Here is a 17,776-nt window from a genome sequence, read left to right as displayed (position 1 = left end):
ATTTTCTCTCCCTCCCCGCCCCCCACCCCATGACAGCATACAATCAAGTATAGGATCTCCAAATACTTTCACATTAGACATTAGTCAGGTTATAAAGAAGGATTGTATCAGATGGAATAAACAATGGGAAAGAGGAAATAAATTCAAACAAGAAAAAGAAAAAGATCAGGGTTCAATATGGGTTCAAACTCAGTTCTTTCTAGAAACTTTTCAATTTAATGTAATCAAAATCATCATTTTATAATGCTCTCTAACTCTTGTTTGATCATAAAATCTTCCCTTTTCCATAAATCTGACAGGTAAACTATTCCTTGCTCTCCCATATTGCTTACAGTATCAGCATTTATATCTAGATTGTGCACCCATTTAGACTTTATTTTGGTATGCAGTGGAAGATTTTGGTCTGTGCCCAGTTTCTGCCATACTGTTTTCCAGTTTTCCCAGCAGTTTTTGTCAAATAGTGAGTTCTTATCCCAGAAGCTAAGGTCTTTGGGTTTATCAAACAGTAGATTACTATAGTCATTGACTGCTGTGTCTCGTGTACCTAATCTATTTTGCTCATCCACTACTCTATTCCTCAGCCAGTACCAAGTTGTTTTCATGACTGCTGATTTATAATACAGATTAAAATCTGGTATGGCTAGGCCACCTTCCCTAGCCTTTCTTTTCATTAATTTCCTTGATACTCTGGATCTTTTGTTCTTCCAAATGGATTTAATATTTGCTGATGGTTTTAGATAGATGCTATTTATTATTTTAAGGAAGACTCCATTTATTCCTATACTTTTTAGTGTTTTTAATAGGAATAAATGTTGTATTTTGTCAAAAGCCCTTTCTGCATCTATTGAAATAATCATATTATTTCTACTAGTTTTGTTGTTTATATGATCAATTATATCAATAGTTTTCCTAATATTGAACCATCCTTGCATTCCTGGAATAAATCCTACCTGATCAAGATGTATTATTCTCATGATAAGTTGCTGTAGTCTTTTTGCTAATATTTTATTTAAAATTTTTGCATCTATATTCATGAGGGAAATTGGTCTTAACTTTCCTTATCCATTTTGTCTCTTCCCGATTTAGGTATCAGTATCATATTTGTGTCATGAAAAGAAATTGGTAGGACTCCTCCTCTAATTTTCCCAAATAGTTTGTAGAGTATTAGAATCAATTGTTCTTTAAATGTTTGATAGAATTCACTAGTAAAACTATCTGGCCCTGGAGATTTTTTCCTAGGGCGTTCATTGATGGCTTGTTCAATTTCTTTTTCTGAGGGAGGTTTATTTAAGTATTTTACTTCTTCAGTTAATCTGTGCAATTTATATTTTTGTAAATATTCATCCATTTCACTAAGATTGTCAAATTTGGGGCAGCTAGGTGGCGCAGTGAGTAGAGCGCTGACCCTGGAGTCAGGAGGACCTGAGTTTGGATCCTGCCTCAGACATTTAACACACACACACACACACACACACAAACTAGCCGTGTGACCTTGGGGAAGTTACTTAACACCAATTGCCCTCCAAAAAGCAAAAAAAAAAAGATTGTCAAATTTATGGACATACAACTTGGCAAAATAATTCCTAATTATTGTTTTAATTTCCTCTTCATTGGAGGTAGATTCACCCTTTTCATTTTTGACACTGGTAATTAATTTGGTTTTCTTCTTTTTTTTATCACATTGACTAGAGGTCTATCAATTTTATTGTGTTTTTTTTTCATAAAACCAGCTCTTAGTTTTATTTATTAATTCAATAGTTTTCTTAATTTCAATTTTAAAAATCTCTCCTTTGGTTAATTGTGTGTTTTTCTTAAGTAGCATAATGTCAAAAAGGAAACTAACTGGTGTCTAAAATCATTCCATACTGCTGACAACTTGTTTAGAGAAGCAACTGAGTTTAGGGGAGTGAGATTATAGGAACAAAGGGTTTTTTAAATAGGGGGAAAATGGGTTTTTTTGAGGCAATTAAGGTGAAGTGACTTGCCCAGGATCACACATCTCCCAAGTGTCTGGGACCAAATTTGAACTTAGGTCATCCTGACTGTTGCATTGTGCCACCTACCAGCCCCCAGAACAGGAAGAAATCATCTAGCATCATAGATGTAGAGCTAGAAGAAATGCCAGACATCATCTAATCTAAGCTCATTTTATAGATGAGGAACTGAGTCTAGAGAAGTTAAATGACCTTGCTAAGGTCACATAAGGAGTAAGTAGCAGAGCAGAGATGAACTCAGGTCTTCTTTGTCTTCTTCTAGTGCTCTTTCTAGCATAACATACTGCTTGAAATGGGTATTGAATCAATATTGGTCAGAAAAAAATGAACATAGACTTTTCAATTGGATAATTGATTATCAATTGAGACTGCTAGGTGGTGAAATGCACAGAGTGCTGGATTTGGAGTCAGCAAGGTATGTGTCAGTCTTGCCTTAGACATTTACTAGCTGTGGGACCCTGGGCAAGTCTGTCTGCCTCAGATTCCTTTGTCTGAAAAACAGGAAGAATAATAGCATCCATTTCACAGGTTTGCTGTGAAGATCAAAAGAAATAATACATGCAAAGCACTTAGGAAACCTGAAAGTGCTATATAAATGCTAGCCATTGTTGTTATTAATAATTATTGTCAAACTACCTTTTGGATATACATTTCAATCTGGCTTAGGTCTTTTACTTCCTGGACAAAAGTATAAGCAATTGTGTCTGGCTTCCTAAATTTCTTGGGATGAAAGATTGTGGATTTGGAGTAAATTTGGGAATTGGTATATATATACATTTGTGTAAAGGATTTTTTAATAATTGGTGGGACTGAGACCTACCTTAACAACCTGTGGTCCTGGAAAAAAACTTCTCAAAGGTCATCATGCCTCTTAACAACTTGTTTTCTTTCTATGGTTATTCTTCCTAGTTTATATTTCAGGTTTGATAGGATTAGATACAACCCTAATAGGAAATATTCTATTTATTACGTGGGAATACATCTGTTACTGACATTATCTGGAGAAAAGATGATTTCTCTATGGCACATATGATTGTTGCTGGGGAGTCATTGATGAGAGTGTCATGCTCATGCAGGGATGTTAGATCTCTGCAGAGATGACTCACATTGATTTTATTAACTATGCTCTGTGGTGGCTTTTGAATTCAGTTGACAGATAAAGCCCAAATGGGAAACACAAAGATGGAACATTTGATCCATGTCAATAATGTAAACACTTGCAGTCAACTGAATCCAAAGATTAAATGAAATATTGGAGGCAAATTGCTTTATAAACCTTAAAAATACTGTATATTATCATCGTTGTTATAATAACTATTTTTTCTCTGTCGAAGTCCTACTCCAATGCCTCTTCATGGCTTGAAGAGGACCTTCGATTCTTCCCTCCCAGACTTAATGATATTTTATTTTTTCCCATTACATGTGAAAAATTCTCAACATTCATTTTTAATAAGATTTTGAGTTCCAAATTTTTCTCCCTCCCTCCCCTCCCCTTTTCCCTCCGTAAGACAGCAAGCAATCTGATATAGGTTATACATGCATAATCTTGTTAAACATATTTCCACATTAGTCATGCTGTGAAAGAAGAATCAGAACAAAAAGGAAAAACAACAAAAAAGAAAAAACAACAAGAACAAAAAAAAAGAGAAAAGAGTATGCTTTGATCTGCATTCAGACTCCATAGTTCTTTCTCTGGATGTTCTTTCTCCATCATGAGTTTTTTGGAATTGTCTTGGATCATTGTATTGCTGAGAAGAGATAAGTCTATCATAGTTGATCACTGCACAATGTTGCTGTTACTGTGTACAATGCTCCTGGTTCTGCTCACTTCACTCAGTATCAGTTCATATGTCATTATTATGCTCATTATTTCTTATAGAACAATAGTATTCCATTACATTCATATACTATAACTTGTTCAGTTATTCTTAACCTGATGGGCATCCTTTCAATTTCCAATTCTTTGCCACCACAAAAAGAGCTGTTATAAATCTTTTTGTATATGTGGGGATCCGAGATTCTTGAAGGCTATGCCAATGGAATATAAATCCTGGCAGTATCTATCAAGGCTTCAAGCTTGGGACAAGCAAAAGACTGTATGTACATCTGTTGTTTGAGGATCAACCTATCTCAATTTGGAGAAGTTCTTCACTAGGCTGGCTATGGGATGAGGAATTTTTCAGCCACAGTAGCTTATGAAGACTTTCTACTTAATTATAGGGCAGTGGTGGTCTGGTTTTGTGAAGAAAGACAGAATCAAATCCTTAGAGCATTGACGTATTAATTCAGTTGAATCTGTTGGTTTGTGTTAAAGGATTGTACAAGTATATACAAGTATAAGTTTTTGTTTCCTATTTACATTTGGGGAAAAAATATCTTATTGAAGCAAGGCAGAGAATGAATTTTGCTTTTTTTTTTTTGGAGGGCAATTGGGGTTAAGTGACTTGTCAAGGTCACATGGCTAGTTTTTGTGTTAAGTGTCTGAGGTCAAATTTGAACTCAAACTCCTTCTGACTCCAGGGCCGGTGCTCTATTCACTGTGCCACCTAGCCGCCCCATGGGAATGAATTTTGATCAACATTGAAGGTGATGCTTAAAATGTGATGCACCTGTGAAATTGGGGGTAGGATCCTTTCTGAAGATTTTTCTCTCTTTAATTTGTCGAAATAACTGTAAGATAATAATGGACAATCAGACTGTTGGAAAAATTGCTCTCTCCTAACAGGGCAAAGTTGTAACTAGGTGGCTCAGTGGATAGAGCATTGGGCCTGGAGTCAGTAAAGCCTGAATTTAAATCCTGCACCAGACATTTACTAGCTGTGTGACCTTGGGCAAGTAACTTAACTGCTCTCTGCCTTAGTTCCCTCAGTTGTAAAAGGGGGATAATAATAGCATCTATCTCCCAGTGCTGTTTTGAGTATCAAATGAGATATATTATTTGTGAAGCACTTTGCAAACCTTAAAGAACTTTATAAATGCTGGCTATTATTGTTGTGGCAAATAGAGATTTGAGAGACAACTATGGAGAAGTTATAGCTGAAATAATGAGAACAGAAAAGAGAGTGGAGAAGATGGCTAGGGACATCCCTCTTGGGAGGATGTCTTTAATTTGAGGAAGGAATAAGAAGAGTAGGCAGCAAAGAAGAAAAAAGGAAGGTCAGATGGACAGAAGAGATGGGTGGAGAACCAGCAGAATTCAATTTCACAAAGCCAGGGGAAGAGAGAGTATCTCTTGAAAGGAGTATGGTCAGCAGCATCAAATACAGAAACTGAAGCCATTGGATTTGGAGATGAAGCCATCTGTGACTTTGAAGAGAGTGATACCAGTGGAATGAAGGAGATAAAAGCCAGATTGCAGAGATATAGAATATTAAGGAGTGAATAGTTGATGAGGAAGTAGAGTCATGAGTCTAGAATTTTTTTTTCTAGTTCAGTGATAAAAGGAGGAGACAACTGGGATAGAAATTCAAGGGATCAGTAAGGTAAAGGGAAGGTTTTTTTTGGTTAGGATTAGGAAGAACTGAATATGCTTAGAGGAAGAGATGCCTGGTGATTGAGCCCTAAGGAGGTGGGACTGGGAAAGGCATGGGATCAAGAGCATAGTTTGAAGAATTAAAGTTGGCAAGGGGGAGATCCCCCTCATCTTTTAAGTCCAGAGGGAAGGAGAGGATGACATAGACTTTGAGGTGCAGAGAAAGAGAGTTGAGGGAGATCATATAGGATGGTCTCCATTTTCTCAGTAAAGTATAAGAGAAAGTTATCTAGAGAGAGTGAGTAAAGCAGCAAGGGTGGGGGTGAGATTGAACATTTGAAGAGAGTAGAGGAAGCTTGGAGTCTCTGGTGTAGGGAATATGAAGGGGTGTCATAGAATCATAGATTTAGATCTAAGGAAGTGACCTTAGAATTCATTGTCTGACTCCCTCATTTTACAGATGAGGAAAGTGAGGCCCATAGAAATGAAATGACTTGGTCACACAATATGTCATACATCTAGTAAGTATGGTATTTGAAGCCTTATCCAAGGTCAGGCTTCTATCCACTGTTCAACGCTGTCTTATCTCCAATAATATAAATCTCCAGTATATAAAAGGATTACTGTACAGCAGCGAAGGTCCTAAAGTCTAGGTAGAATGAATTGTATAGAGCCCACGAACCCAAGAGTAGCAGTGGAGAAGGCAGATGAGAAAGCCCAGAAATTATACTACACTGGGAATTTTCAGGGTAGGAATAATGGAAAGCCAAAAGGGCAAGGGATTAAAAGGTAAAAATGAAAAGGTAAAAAGGTAAAAAAAAAAATGAACCCTTTTAGGGTTTTCTTGGCAAAGATACTAGAGTAGTCTGCTATTTCCTTCTCCAACTCATTTTGCATATGACAAGACGGAGGTAAACAGGGTTAAGCAACTTCCACAGAGTTACACAACTAGTAAGTGTCTGAGGCTATATTTGAACTCAGGTCTTCCTTACTCCAGGTGCAGAGCTGTAGTAAGCATCCACTATCCCCTGCTTCTAGCCCAGCCCTCACAAGCATCATTCAGGGAAGAAACTCATGAGAAGAGGCCAGCTATCCCTATCAACTGCCAACCAATTTCCATACACAGATAGGGAAGGCAAGCTAGACTTTGAAGGAGACAATCCAAAGGTCTTTGGAATAGGGATGTTTCCAGTAGTTCCTGCAAACCATGCTCCTGGGAAGGACCATGACCCTGTGGAGATGGAGCCTGGCAACTGTTCCTGCAGGGGCTACAGCTACAGCCACCCAGGACCCAGGAAGAAAAAGGAAGTTCAAGACACCATCAAATGGTTCAACATGAGAAATTTAGAGGCTTTTATCAGTGGAAATAACATTAAAGAGGCATTACCATCTGTTTTGCCACTGCACCTTAAGGACCATGGGACCTTCCATCCTACTTATATCTGAAAATTTCTATATGTGTGGTTTCTTACTCTTCTATTTGTATCCTCAGTGCTTACCACATAGTATGGGTTTAGTAAATGCTTCATTCATTTAGGTTATGTGTGTGTATACATACATACATATATATGTGTGTATTTGTTCAGTTATTTTTCAGTAATGTCTGATTATTCTGACTCTATTTGAAGTTTTCTTGGTAAAGATACTGGAATCATTTTCCATTTCTTTCTTTAGCTCATTTTACAGATGAGGAAACTGAGGCAAATAGGGGTAAGTGATTTGCCCAGGGTCACACAGCTAGTAAGTTTGAGGTCAGATTTTAATTTAGGAAAGTTGTCTTCCTGACACACAAGTCCAGCATTCTATCCACTGTACCACCTAGCTGAAATACACACACACATACATATATATACACACAGGTACAAACACACATATACACATATGTATGTGTATATACATACACATAAAATGTATATATACATACTCTATGCACATAAGTATATAGAGATAAATATAAAGAGGATATCTATGAAGCAGTTTAATTTGGCAGGGAAGGCAATAGGATTTTTTAAATTATTATTATTTTTTTTTACTTTTTAAATATTTGTTTACATTAACCAAGATCTATCATCTCACCCTCTCACCCAACCCCTCACCCGCAATTGAGAGTACAAATAAACCAAAACCTATTACAAACATGTATAATTAATCAAAACAAATTTCCACATTTGCTATGTCCAAAAATATTTGTTTCGTTCTGCATTCTTCATTCTTCACTTCTCTGTCAGGAGATGTGTATTTCCTTAAAAGTTCTCTGGAATTCTGTTTGGTTACTGAGCCAAGAAGAGTTCAGCACAGTATTATTCATCCCATTTATATACTATAACTTGTGCATCAGTTCTTTAATTTGTGAGCACCCTCTTAGATTCCCATTCTTTGCCATTTCGAAGGGAGGTATAAATATTTTTGAATACCCTTAGAGTTTGTTTTGCTTAGGACTAATCCTTCCCTTAATCTACTCTCCTTCTAAATCTCCCTTTCCCCTCTTCCATTTTTCCTCCTACTTCTCTGCTGATTGAAATGCATTTTTATACCCAACTGTTTGTGTTCTTCCTGTTTTTGACCAGTAGTGATGAGAGGTTCAAGTGTCAGACATTACACCCACTGCCCCCTCTTTATTTGTATTGATGTCTACTTGTATACTCTGATTATGTAAGATAATTTTCTTTAACCTTCCTTTCCTATCCCCCTTTAGTGTATTCCTCTTCCCTGCTCTTTTTTCCATTCTTTTCTTAAGATTATTAAGACACAGAACCACTCCTTGTGGTTGTTTAATTGGTCTTGTCTATGAACCCTGATAATGGTAGGGTTAAGAAGGGGACACATGTATCATTTCCCTATATTTGAACTTAGTTTTTTCTTGTTTACCATTATTCACTCATGTTTACCTTTTTATGTTGTTCTTCATTCCTGTGTTTGAACTTCAAAATTTCTCCACAACACTAGTCTTTTTGTCAGGAATGTCTGGATTCTCTATTTCACTAAATGTCTCTCTCCTCCTCCTTCTCTCCCCTAGCATTATATTCAGTTTTGATGGGTAAGTTATTCTTGATTGTAAGGCTATATCCTTTGCCTTCTGGAATATCATATTCCAAGCCCTTGGTTCCTTTACAATACTTGCTGCTAAATCATCTGCGATCCTGACTGTGGCTCTTCAGTACTTGAATTCTCTCTTTCTGGCTGCTTACAGTATTTTTTCTTTGATCTGGAAGCTGTAGATTTGGGATATAGTATTCCTATTTCATTTTGGGGATTCTTTCAGGAGGTGATGAGTAGATTCTTTCTATTTCCACTTTGCTCTATGTTTCTAAGACATCTAAGCAGTTTTCTTTCAAGATTTTGAAATAAGATGCCTAGGTTCTTGTTTTGATCTTGGCTTTTATGTGTACCCAATGATTTAAATTTTTTTTTCTCCTTGATCTGTTTTCCAGGTCAGTTGTTTTTGCTATGGGGTACCTTGCATTTTATTCCCTCTTTTTCCCCCAAGCCTTTTGACTTTAATATTCCTTGTTGACTTATGTAGTCATTGGCGTCCATTTAGTCCATTCTAATTTTCAGGGAGTTTGTTGCTTGGGTAAGAGTTAGTGCTTCTTGTAAGGGAAGGCATAAGGAAGTGGGAGAATCAGAAAAGGCTTCAGGTAAAAGGTGGGGCTTAAGCTGTATCTTGAAGGAAGAGAGGGATGCTATGGGTCAAAGGTATAGAAGAAGGCACTCTGGGAATGAGTGTTAGGGTTAGTACCAGCTCAAAACATAGGAAAGGGAGTCACATCTGATATGGTTAGAAAGATGGGTTGGAGTCAGGTTTGAAAGGCTTAGAAGCCAAATGGAGTTTATATTTTTTCTTAGAGGCATTAGGAAACCTTGTTGCAATGTCTGACCATAGAGCACATACAGGTTGGCCAGGCTAAGGGTGCGACTTATGATTTCATTTGTCTAGGCAACTTCTAGGTGAGGAAACTCTATAGCAATGCAGGTTGACACTTTTTATGCAACTTTTAGTCCTAAAAAGCTGCTTAGAGGACTGAAAGGCTAAGTGGTTTGCCTAGGGTCACACACTCAGAGGTGGAATTTGAATCCAGGTCTATCCTGGATTCAAAGTCAACTCTTTATCCACTTGTTATCCCAGGGTTGGGTAGAGAGGTAGGAAAAATCATAAAGGATGATAAACTGGGAAAACAGGGAAAAATCAAAGGTCTAGAGGTCATGATGAGGTAAAAAAAAAATCAGATGAAGGAGGAGAGGGATAGGAAGGAAGATCAAAAATTGAATGAAAAAATGGTGCAGCTAGGTGGCACAGTGGATAAAGGCCAGGGAATCATGAAGACCTGAGTTCAAATTTGGCCTCAGACACTTGACACTTACTAGCTTTGTGACCCTGGGCAAGTCACTTAGCCCTGATTTTCTGGACAAAAAATTGTAAGAAAAAAGAGTATTTTAGTTCAGAATTAGGGAAGTGATAGCATTTCTTGTGAAACTGTTGTCTAAGATGTGGGTGGTTGAAGTGGAGGCCAAGAGAGCTGAGTATGTTGAAGAATTTTGGGATCTGGGCTTTATAAGGGCCATTAGTATAAATATTGAAGTCAATGAGGATGATTTAATAGAAATAGAAACAGTGTGTCCCTGAAGAAGAGAAGGAGAGGGTCCTGGAGGCGAGTCGAAGATTGCTAAGATGAAGAGGGTGCTATAGAAAGAATGGCATACATTTCAAGGAAGAAAAGGTTTTTGAATGATAGGGGCAGATGAAGGTCTAGGAGAAATAAATAATGGTGGTGAGCAAGAAGCATGCTGACTCCTCCTTCTGGCCCTGTCATTCATAGTGAGTGGGAGAAAAAGCAGTCTCCATTGGAGAGAACTGGCAGGGAGGGAATCAGTGTTGTCAGGGAAAAAGCCAGGTTCTTGTGAAGGCGGGCAGCTGGAGGAGTGCTTGTGGAAAAGGTGGGGGATGGAGAGCTCACAGTAGAACAGGGTCCACAGGGCACAGTAGAAGGGGCTAGAGCAGGCGCGGAGTGGGTGGAGCAAGCCTGGGGAGTCTGAGTAGCCATCGATCGCAGGCAGAAATGAGAAGACCGGAGGATATAGACGGGGAAAGTTCTGGGGAGAGTGATGGAGGAGATAGGATGGCGGAAGGTAAGCTTGAAGGACATGTCAGATGTGGAAGGACCGGAATCCCTGGGGGTCCTAGATGTTCGGGAAGAGGGCGGGCGGTGGTCCACATGCTCTCTTCTGGATAGAGGTTGGCCCCATAAGCCTGTACAGCTGTAGCTGGGTCTGGGGGTGGAAAGGAAAAGGAATGGGGTCCCGGTGGGGCTTTTAGAATTGGCTATAGCGACTCGCTCCTGGGGGAGGGGGTTAGAAGACCCCCCCCCCTTCCCTCCCCCCTCCCCGCCCCCGCATCCCTCTACATCTTTCCCTCCTCGCGAGCTGTCATCCTCGGGCAGCAGGCGGAGCTTACCGCGGCTGTTCGCGTCCAATCGCAGCGTCGGGTGGGGCTTGAGGCTGTCTCGGCCCGCTACCCGCAGCCTGGGGATCTCGGTGCGCTCCCCACCTGCCCGCCCGCACCGGGGAGTGGGGGTCGGTTCGGCGACCGCCCGGAGGGGCTGGGGGGGCAGCGGTGCGGGCGGGGCCTGGAGGCGTCGGAATCCGGCGGCGCCTAACGGGGCCGGTAGGAGAGCAGCTCAGCCAGGTGCGGGGGGGACCTGGGCGGGCTGGGTGCGGGCTGGGGCTGGGAGGCGGGAGCGGGTCTCACGGGGGCGCCCCGCCTCTGCGCCCCCATGCTCCGGGTCTAGACCATCAATCATCCCCTCTCTCTCCCCCAGCTTCCACCCGAGGCTCCCTCCCTTCTACTCTCGCCTGGGGGAGGGGAGGCTGCAAAGCCAGGCGGCGCTCTCCCCTCCCCCCTCCCCCTTCCCACTGTACACCTTTGACTCTCAGGCTGGCCCTCCACCCAACCGTCCCTTGAGACATGACCTCCCCTCAGTACCCCATAGGGTATTCCTCCCTTTCCCAGACCCGGGCTTGACCCACTGACCCCCCCCTCCCATTTTACCCCAGGAGTAACAACACCCCCCAGGATGTTGCAAAGGAACCAGAAATTGCTTCTGCAAGTGGCCTCCTTGCTCCTCTGTGCTTGTGCCGGCCTCAGACTGCTTCTGCCCCGGTGGTGAGGGGCTAGGGCTGCTGCATGAAGGGTGGGGAGCTTGGGGGGTGGGGGAGGAGAATTGTTCATATGCCTATAAAGGTACATAGTATCTTTGCATTACAAAGATACATCACTACCAGGCCATAAACTGGAGCCCCTGGATCAGGGCTGGTGCTTTCCTAGGCATAGGGCAGGAAAAGAGAAAGATATGTGTGTGTGTTGGTGCTCATTGGACCTCATCCTACCCACCCCTTGCTCCCTCTTGGCTGATCAATGATCTCTGACTTTTTTTTTTTTTTATCTTTCACTTTCTCAGCCTGGAGCCAACATCAGGCAGGCCCTGGGGTGAAGCAGGTGCTCAACCATCGTCTGAACCAGTTGGGGAGAGCACTCTGGGGTCTTGGTCCCAGAGGTTGACTGGGGAGGTTCCTCGAAGAGATCAAACAGGAGTGATGAAGGTTGTCCATCTGGACATGAAGGGAGCTGCTCCCAGGGTATCTTATCTGGAACAGGTGAGACAGTTGGCTAGGACAGCTGAGGGAAAAAGTCATATTTTTATAAAAATAAAAATTCCCTCCACTGATGAGGGAAGGGATCTGGGAAGGGGCTGTGCCGAGGGGGGGAGGGACAATGACTTTTCAGGGTGGGGGATGATCCCAGGAGGGCAAAGGGAAGAATCTAAGTCCCTCTGACCTTTTGCCCCTCCCTCTGGTCACCCCAAGCTGTTTCCACTTCTGTCCCGGCTTGGGGCAGATGCTGTGCTGATCGAATATGAGGACATGTTCCCTTTCCATGGGGAACTGGAGTTGTTACGTTCACCCCACTCCTACAGGTAGGAAGGGGTTTGGGTTTGTGGGAAGTGATGGCAGAGTGGGGCTGTGGATTAAAGGAGGCCCTAAGATCTGAGAGGGGAGCCTGATAAGGGAATGGGATCAGTCTGTGGGAATTGAATTAGATGGGGGGGGGTGTATTACACTATGGGGTTCAACAAGAGAGGTTGCCCAGGGATTTAGGGATCCTCAAGGAAGGAGGGGAAGGAGAACAGGTCTGTAGGGTCTGATGGAGGGAGGAATCTGTGGGGTTTAATGCAGAAGACTGGCCATGAGTAAGAGTAGCAGGGGATGGGGGCCATGGCATTGGGGAACACTGGGGGACTGATAAGGACCCTGGTATCCTTAGTAAGCATGACATTGAGCGGATACAGCAGTTGGCAGCACAGAACCACCTGGAGGTGATTCCCTTGGTACAGACATTTGGCCACTTCGAGGTACCTGCCCCCTGCCCCCAGCCCATGAGTCTATAACCTGACCTCAGAATCCAGCAATTAATCATCATCTTGGCCTATAATCCTTGACCCTTGACTGGGATCCTTCAATCTTAATCCTGACCAGGGATCCCAAAGGCCAGTGACTTTCCAGGGTTGGGGGATGATCCCAGAGGGGGCAAAGGAAAGAGTCCATATCTCTCTGACCTGTTCCCATTCACCCTGGTCCCTCCAAACTGTTTCTACTTCTGTCCTGGCTTGGGGCAGATGCTGTTGATCAAATATTAAAACATGTTCTTTTTCCATGGGGAACTGTTTATTGCTCCCTAAATTCTCAGCTTTTCTGATCCTCTTCTCCCCTCTCTCCTTCCTCCTGGTGTTTCTCAATCCAGTTTGTGCTGAAGCATGAGAAGTTCTGGCCCCTTCGGGAGGTGGATCGTTATCCCAGCACCCTAAATCCCCATGCAGCTGGGACAATGCCGCTGCTCAGGGCCCTCCTGGGCCAGGTCCTAGACCAGCATCCACATACCCGCTGGCTGCATGTGGGAGCTGATGAGGTCAGACCTTGGCCCTGGGGGAGGGAGGAGAGATGGGGGAGAGCCCTATGGGGAGCTGTCATCAGGCTTTGGGGGTCTTGCCTGAGCTGATCCAGCTCCCTTTGGGATGCAGGTGTTCCACTTGGGTGAGGGTGCAGACTCCCGTGCTTGGCTGCTTCGCCACGGAGAAGATGTTGGTCACATGTACTTGAACCACGTTCGGGAAGTTGTGACCTTCCTGAGCTGGCGCCACCCAGGGCTTCGACTGCTACTTTGGGATGATGTGCTTCGAAGACTCCCACCCCAGGCCGTCCAAGGCAGGGGGACCCCAACCCTGGGATCCCCCAATTTCTAGAAATCCTGACATTCCCTTATTGGCATTTATCCCTCAACTCTGGGTTGAGGGTCTGGGTCCCCTCTCCATTCTAGAGACCTTGACCTTCCCTCATTGGCATTCATCTCCCAACCTACCAGGGTTGGAGGACGCTCGGAATGCTACCAACTCTGGGACCCTGGTATCCCCCTTCCCAACATGGAGATAATGATTATTCCATCATTGGTATTCTTCCCCCAACTCTAGAACTCTGAAGTCCCTTGACCCCAAAGACCTTGACCTTCTCTCAATGGCATTCATCCCCCCAGCCCTGGGACCCCTCCTTGCCCCCCAGCGTTAGAAATACCCCTAACCCCAAGATCCTAGAAACCCCCATTTTAGAGGCCCTGACTTTCCCTCATTGGCATTTGTTCCCCAGCTCTAGTATCCTGGGATGCCCCCATCCTAAAGACCATCTTCTTTCTTCATTGGTAGTTGTCCCTCAACCCTGGAATCCTAGGGTCCCCCCATCCCAGACACTCTGACTTACCTAATTGGTATTCTGGATACTCTGGATTCTGGGCCTCTGGCATCCTGGGATATTCCCATCCTATACACCCTGACATTTCTTCATTAGAATTTGTTCCTCAGCTCTGGGACACTCTCCTCTCCCCATCCCCCAGACTCCTCTAAGGCCTTTCCATGCCCAAGGACTGGATATGGAAGGTCCTCTCAAGCCCTAAGACAGTTTGGACTGATGGGGGGTGGAAGGACAGGACCAAGATATGGAGGAATCTTTGGCATGCTTTGTCCCTGCCTTGGGGTTGAACTCCTTAATAACCTCTTATTGTCTTTCCTGTCTTCCTAGAATCTGGGATCCCTCAGCTTGCAGACCCTATGATGTGGTTCTATGACCCTGACTTGGACACTGACCAGATTGGTGAGCATATTGCCTGTCAGAACTGGAGTCACAGCCCTGGTTGTTAGGAGGGCCAGGGCTGATCTGTGTGTGACTAGCTATATTGCCCTCCCTCACCTGGACCAGGGCAACTTGAGACAGTAAAGGTGGGGGTGGGCTAGATGCTCCACTTGATCCCTGGCCCCTGGATGAGTAGACTCTCCCCAACCCCTTGATAGCTGACTCCTCCTACTTCCCTACTCCTGCTTTCTAGGTTCTTATACTCCTTGTGTTCCATCCCCACCCCCCAGGACGGATCATTGCTAAATATGCAGAAAGTGGCTTCCGAAGTGTGTGGTTTGCCAGCTCCTTCAAGGGTTCCACGGGCCCAGCCCAGATGTGGACACCTCTTAGCCATCACCTGAGCAACCAACTGTCATGGCTCCGTGTTCTCCGAGCCCTGCAGGCTGCATCTGCTGGCCCCCACATTCGGGATGCCCGCCCTATCCGCTGCCAGGGCATTGTTCTGACTGGTTGGCAGAGGTGAAGGCTTAGTCTGAGGGCCAAGTGGGGTGGGATGGGGTGAGAATGGGAACTAGGGGGAGTCAACAAGTTTTTGTTAAGCACCTACTGCAATATGTCAGGCACTGTTGTAAGTGCTGAAGATACAAAGAAAGGCAAAAAGCAGGGTCTCTGTCCTCAGGAAACGTGCATTCTAACGGAGAGTCTTAGACACATCTCGGTCTTTCTTTTTTCTCTTCCTCTTTTCAGGTATGACCACTACTCTGTGTTGTGTGAGCTGCTCCCTGTGGCTGTTCCTTCCTTGGCTATTTGTCTGCAGACCCTAGTTGCTGGTATGGCTTTTGCTCTACAGTGGTCATTCCCAAGATGTTGGGCTTGAAGGGAATTCAAAGACTTTCTTATCCTGCTCCCTCCTGTGTGTTTCGAATGAGAGGCCTAGGACCACTTGGAAAAGTTTTAAGAGAGCAGGCCTGGACACCAGCTGGGACTTTTCACCTACCTTCTCTACTTATTCCCCTCTCCCCTTCCATCCACCCCTACTCCCACCATCTGGTTTTCTGCCAGTTCCTTAACAGGTATGGGAAGATACTAGGTAACCCTGAGGATTTGGTCCTAGCCATCATAACTCATTTATCAGTAGCACCATAAGTGCTTTAAGGTTTATAGAACAGTTTACTCATAAAAACCCTGTGAGGTTGATAGTATACATATAATTATTCCAATTTTACAGAAAAGGACACTGAGGCTGGTATTAACCATCAGTTTGGCCAGCCAGGGAGAAGGGAGACAGTGCCCAAGAAGGTGTATTTTTCCTTTCTGTACGTATTCTGGGCTTTAGTTACCATCCTTAGACAATCAGACAGTTGCCATTCACAGTGACTTTCCCAGAGAGTAGAAGGAACTTGCCTATAGTCATGCACTGAATTAGATTCTAACCCTCCTGGGGGTGGCTCACCTGGCTCACCTGGTATTTTTCCCCTTTCCTTCCATTAGGAGAATTCACTGAGGTGACCAAGAAGACAGTCATGGAGCTGCTGGGGTTTCAGACTATCAACCTGGAGTCCAGCACCTGGTAGGGAGGTCATGGGCCAGATTGGGGTGTGGGGTCCCTAGTCAGGAGTTTGGGAGGGGCTCTGCATGCCAGTTTGGAGACTACTGCCTGATAGGAACCTGGGGCAGGCTTCGGGAAGCCAGGGCTCTCTGGGCAGGGCTCAGGGAGGAAGGAAGTTAGAAGGGGATGGGGAGGTCCAGTTTAGCATGTCAGTCTGAAGTCTGACTGAAGACTACCCCCTTTCCAGTCCAGGCCCTGCTTGATCCTCTTTCCTTCCTATCCACAGCCAAGGAGACGGTATGTTTCCTGGGGCTGAGGTCTATCAACTGGTGGAACAAGTCAAGGATCTTAAGGAGACTGGACTGAGGGCTCTAGAGGAGGATAGGTACCTCCTACACCCACCCCTCTGACCCCACCCCTCCACCATCTGCTTTACACAGGAGAGAGCAGCTCCTGGTGCCTCACTCCTGAGAGCCCTTGTGGGGAGGACTTTGAGAAGAACCAGAGAGTCTGCCTCCAACTCCCCATTCTCCTCTTAATATGTGCAAAATGGGAGGGCAGGGATGTATGACAAGTTACTGAAGTACCCCCTTCTGCCATTGTGTACCCCTAGCACAGCTCAGGGCTGGTTCAGCCCTTACCATCGTAAACATCGGTTTGGGAATCCGCAGAATCTGGAGGCCTTTGGCCGAAAACTGACCAAGTGAGTATTGTGTTGGGGGGGAAGGGACGAGGAGGGCTCTAGGATGCTGATGTTAACTCCTCAGGGTTTTCAGAGAGGAGTGGAGAGTCTGAAGCTGATGTCCATGGGGTGAGGGAGAACTGACTTCTGGAGGCTGGGGGCAGGAAGATGACTTGTGGGCATCCTCATTTCCTTCCCTCAGGGTGTCAGAGGCCTGGGAGAGCCTGCTGCCGACCCTGCAGATGCATTTGGGTGTTGTGTTCTACTCTAATACTGTGGATGAGTGGTTGGAGGAGTATGTGTTACCACAGCTGGAACCCTTGAGGGCTATGGTGCGTGATTACCAGGATCTCGTCCAGCTGAAAGGGAAACCAGGAGGGGCCCGGCCTGGGGAGGTTGTTCTGAACCCCCCAGTCATGCCTACCCCAGTCCCTGGCTTTCGGGGGCCCCGTTCCAGGAGGGAAAGTCCAGGTGATGGCTCATTTGGGGGCTGAGGTCCATGGTGGTGGTGGGCTCCCTCTAAGGGAGGTGGGAGTATAAAACTGACTTTGAGGATTAAAAATTATTTTCTTAAATGGGCTTCTAAAGAATCTTTCTTTTTTCTTTTTGAGGGAAACTTGCAGTGGGTGGGAAGGGGTCAGATTTGGGTCAACACATCTTTACCTAGCCCTTTGTGATCAACCACTCTGGAGAGGACACTCAGAATTACTGAATTTTGGAGTTGGAAGGAACCTTTCTAAATTATGGTGACCTAGCATCCAACATAATACTCTAGGTATAGTCTAATTGGGGCAGAATATGCTCCTTATTCCACAGGTAGGAAAAGGGAAAATAGGAAATTAAGGAGTGGAGAGACACTTAAGAGAGCCTCATAGGTATAGCTGAAGGATGGATGGGTGATCCAT

The 17,776-nt window shown here is 44.3% G+C and overlaps 1 protein-coding gene across 3 annotated transcripts in view; it reads left to right on the top strand.

The window, feature by feature from the left end:
* LOC138142113 (hexosaminidase D-like) overlaps window positions 1-17,440 on the top strand; it is a 47,535-nt gene extending 30,095 nt beyond the window's left edge. Inside the window, exons 1-14 of one of the 3 annotated variants that reach the window (XM_069063055.1) lie at window positions 10,312-10,593; window positions 11,518-11,626; window positions 11,922-12,117; window positions 12,328-12,437; window positions 12,785-12,872; window positions 13,262-13,426; window positions 13,539-13,722; window positions 14,587-14,658; window positions 14,928-15,159; window positions 15,388-15,470; window positions 16,132-16,210; window positions 16,476-16,574; window positions 16,803-16,892; window positions 17,074-17,440. In XM_069063055.1, the coding sequence (XP_068919156.1) occupies window positions 10,524-10,593; window positions 11,518-11,626; window positions 11,922-12,117; window positions 12,328-12,437; window positions 12,785-12,872; window positions 13,262-13,426; window positions 13,539-13,722; window positions 14,587-14,658; window positions 14,928-15,159; window positions 15,388-15,470; window positions 16,132-16,210; window positions 16,476-16,574; window positions 16,803-16,892; window positions 17,074-17,365 (1,869 nt within the window). In that variant the 5' untranslated portion in view covers window positions 10,312-10,523 and the 3' untranslated portion in view covers window positions 17,366-17,440. Of the gene's footprint in view, window positions 1-10,310; window positions 10,594-11,517; window positions 11,627-11,921; window positions 12,118-12,327; window positions 12,438-12,784; window positions 12,873-13,261; window positions 13,427-13,538; window positions 13,723-14,586; window positions 14,659-14,927; window positions 15,160-15,387; window positions 15,471-16,131; window positions 16,211-16,475; window positions 16,575-16,802; window positions 16,893-17,073 lie in introns of those variants that run through there. The other 2 variants (XM_069063073.1, XM_069063065.1) reach the window with 2 other exon arrangements.
* The last annotated feature ends 336 nt before the right edge of the window (window positions 17,441-17,776 follow it).

Source organism: Petaurus breviceps, unplaced genomic scaffold (genome assembly GCF_028583685.1).
Source record: "Petaurus breviceps papuanus isolate PSGF00001 unplaced genomic scaffold, PetGlider_PUasm1.0 138, whole genome shotgun sequence".
Taxonomy (NCBI): Eukaryota; Metazoa; Chordata; class Mammalia; order Diprotodontia; family Petauridae; genus Petaurus; species Petaurus breviceps.
The sequence above is the reverse complement of the archived record's forward strand: the minus strand, read 5'-3'. Positions and strand labels throughout refer to the sequence as shown.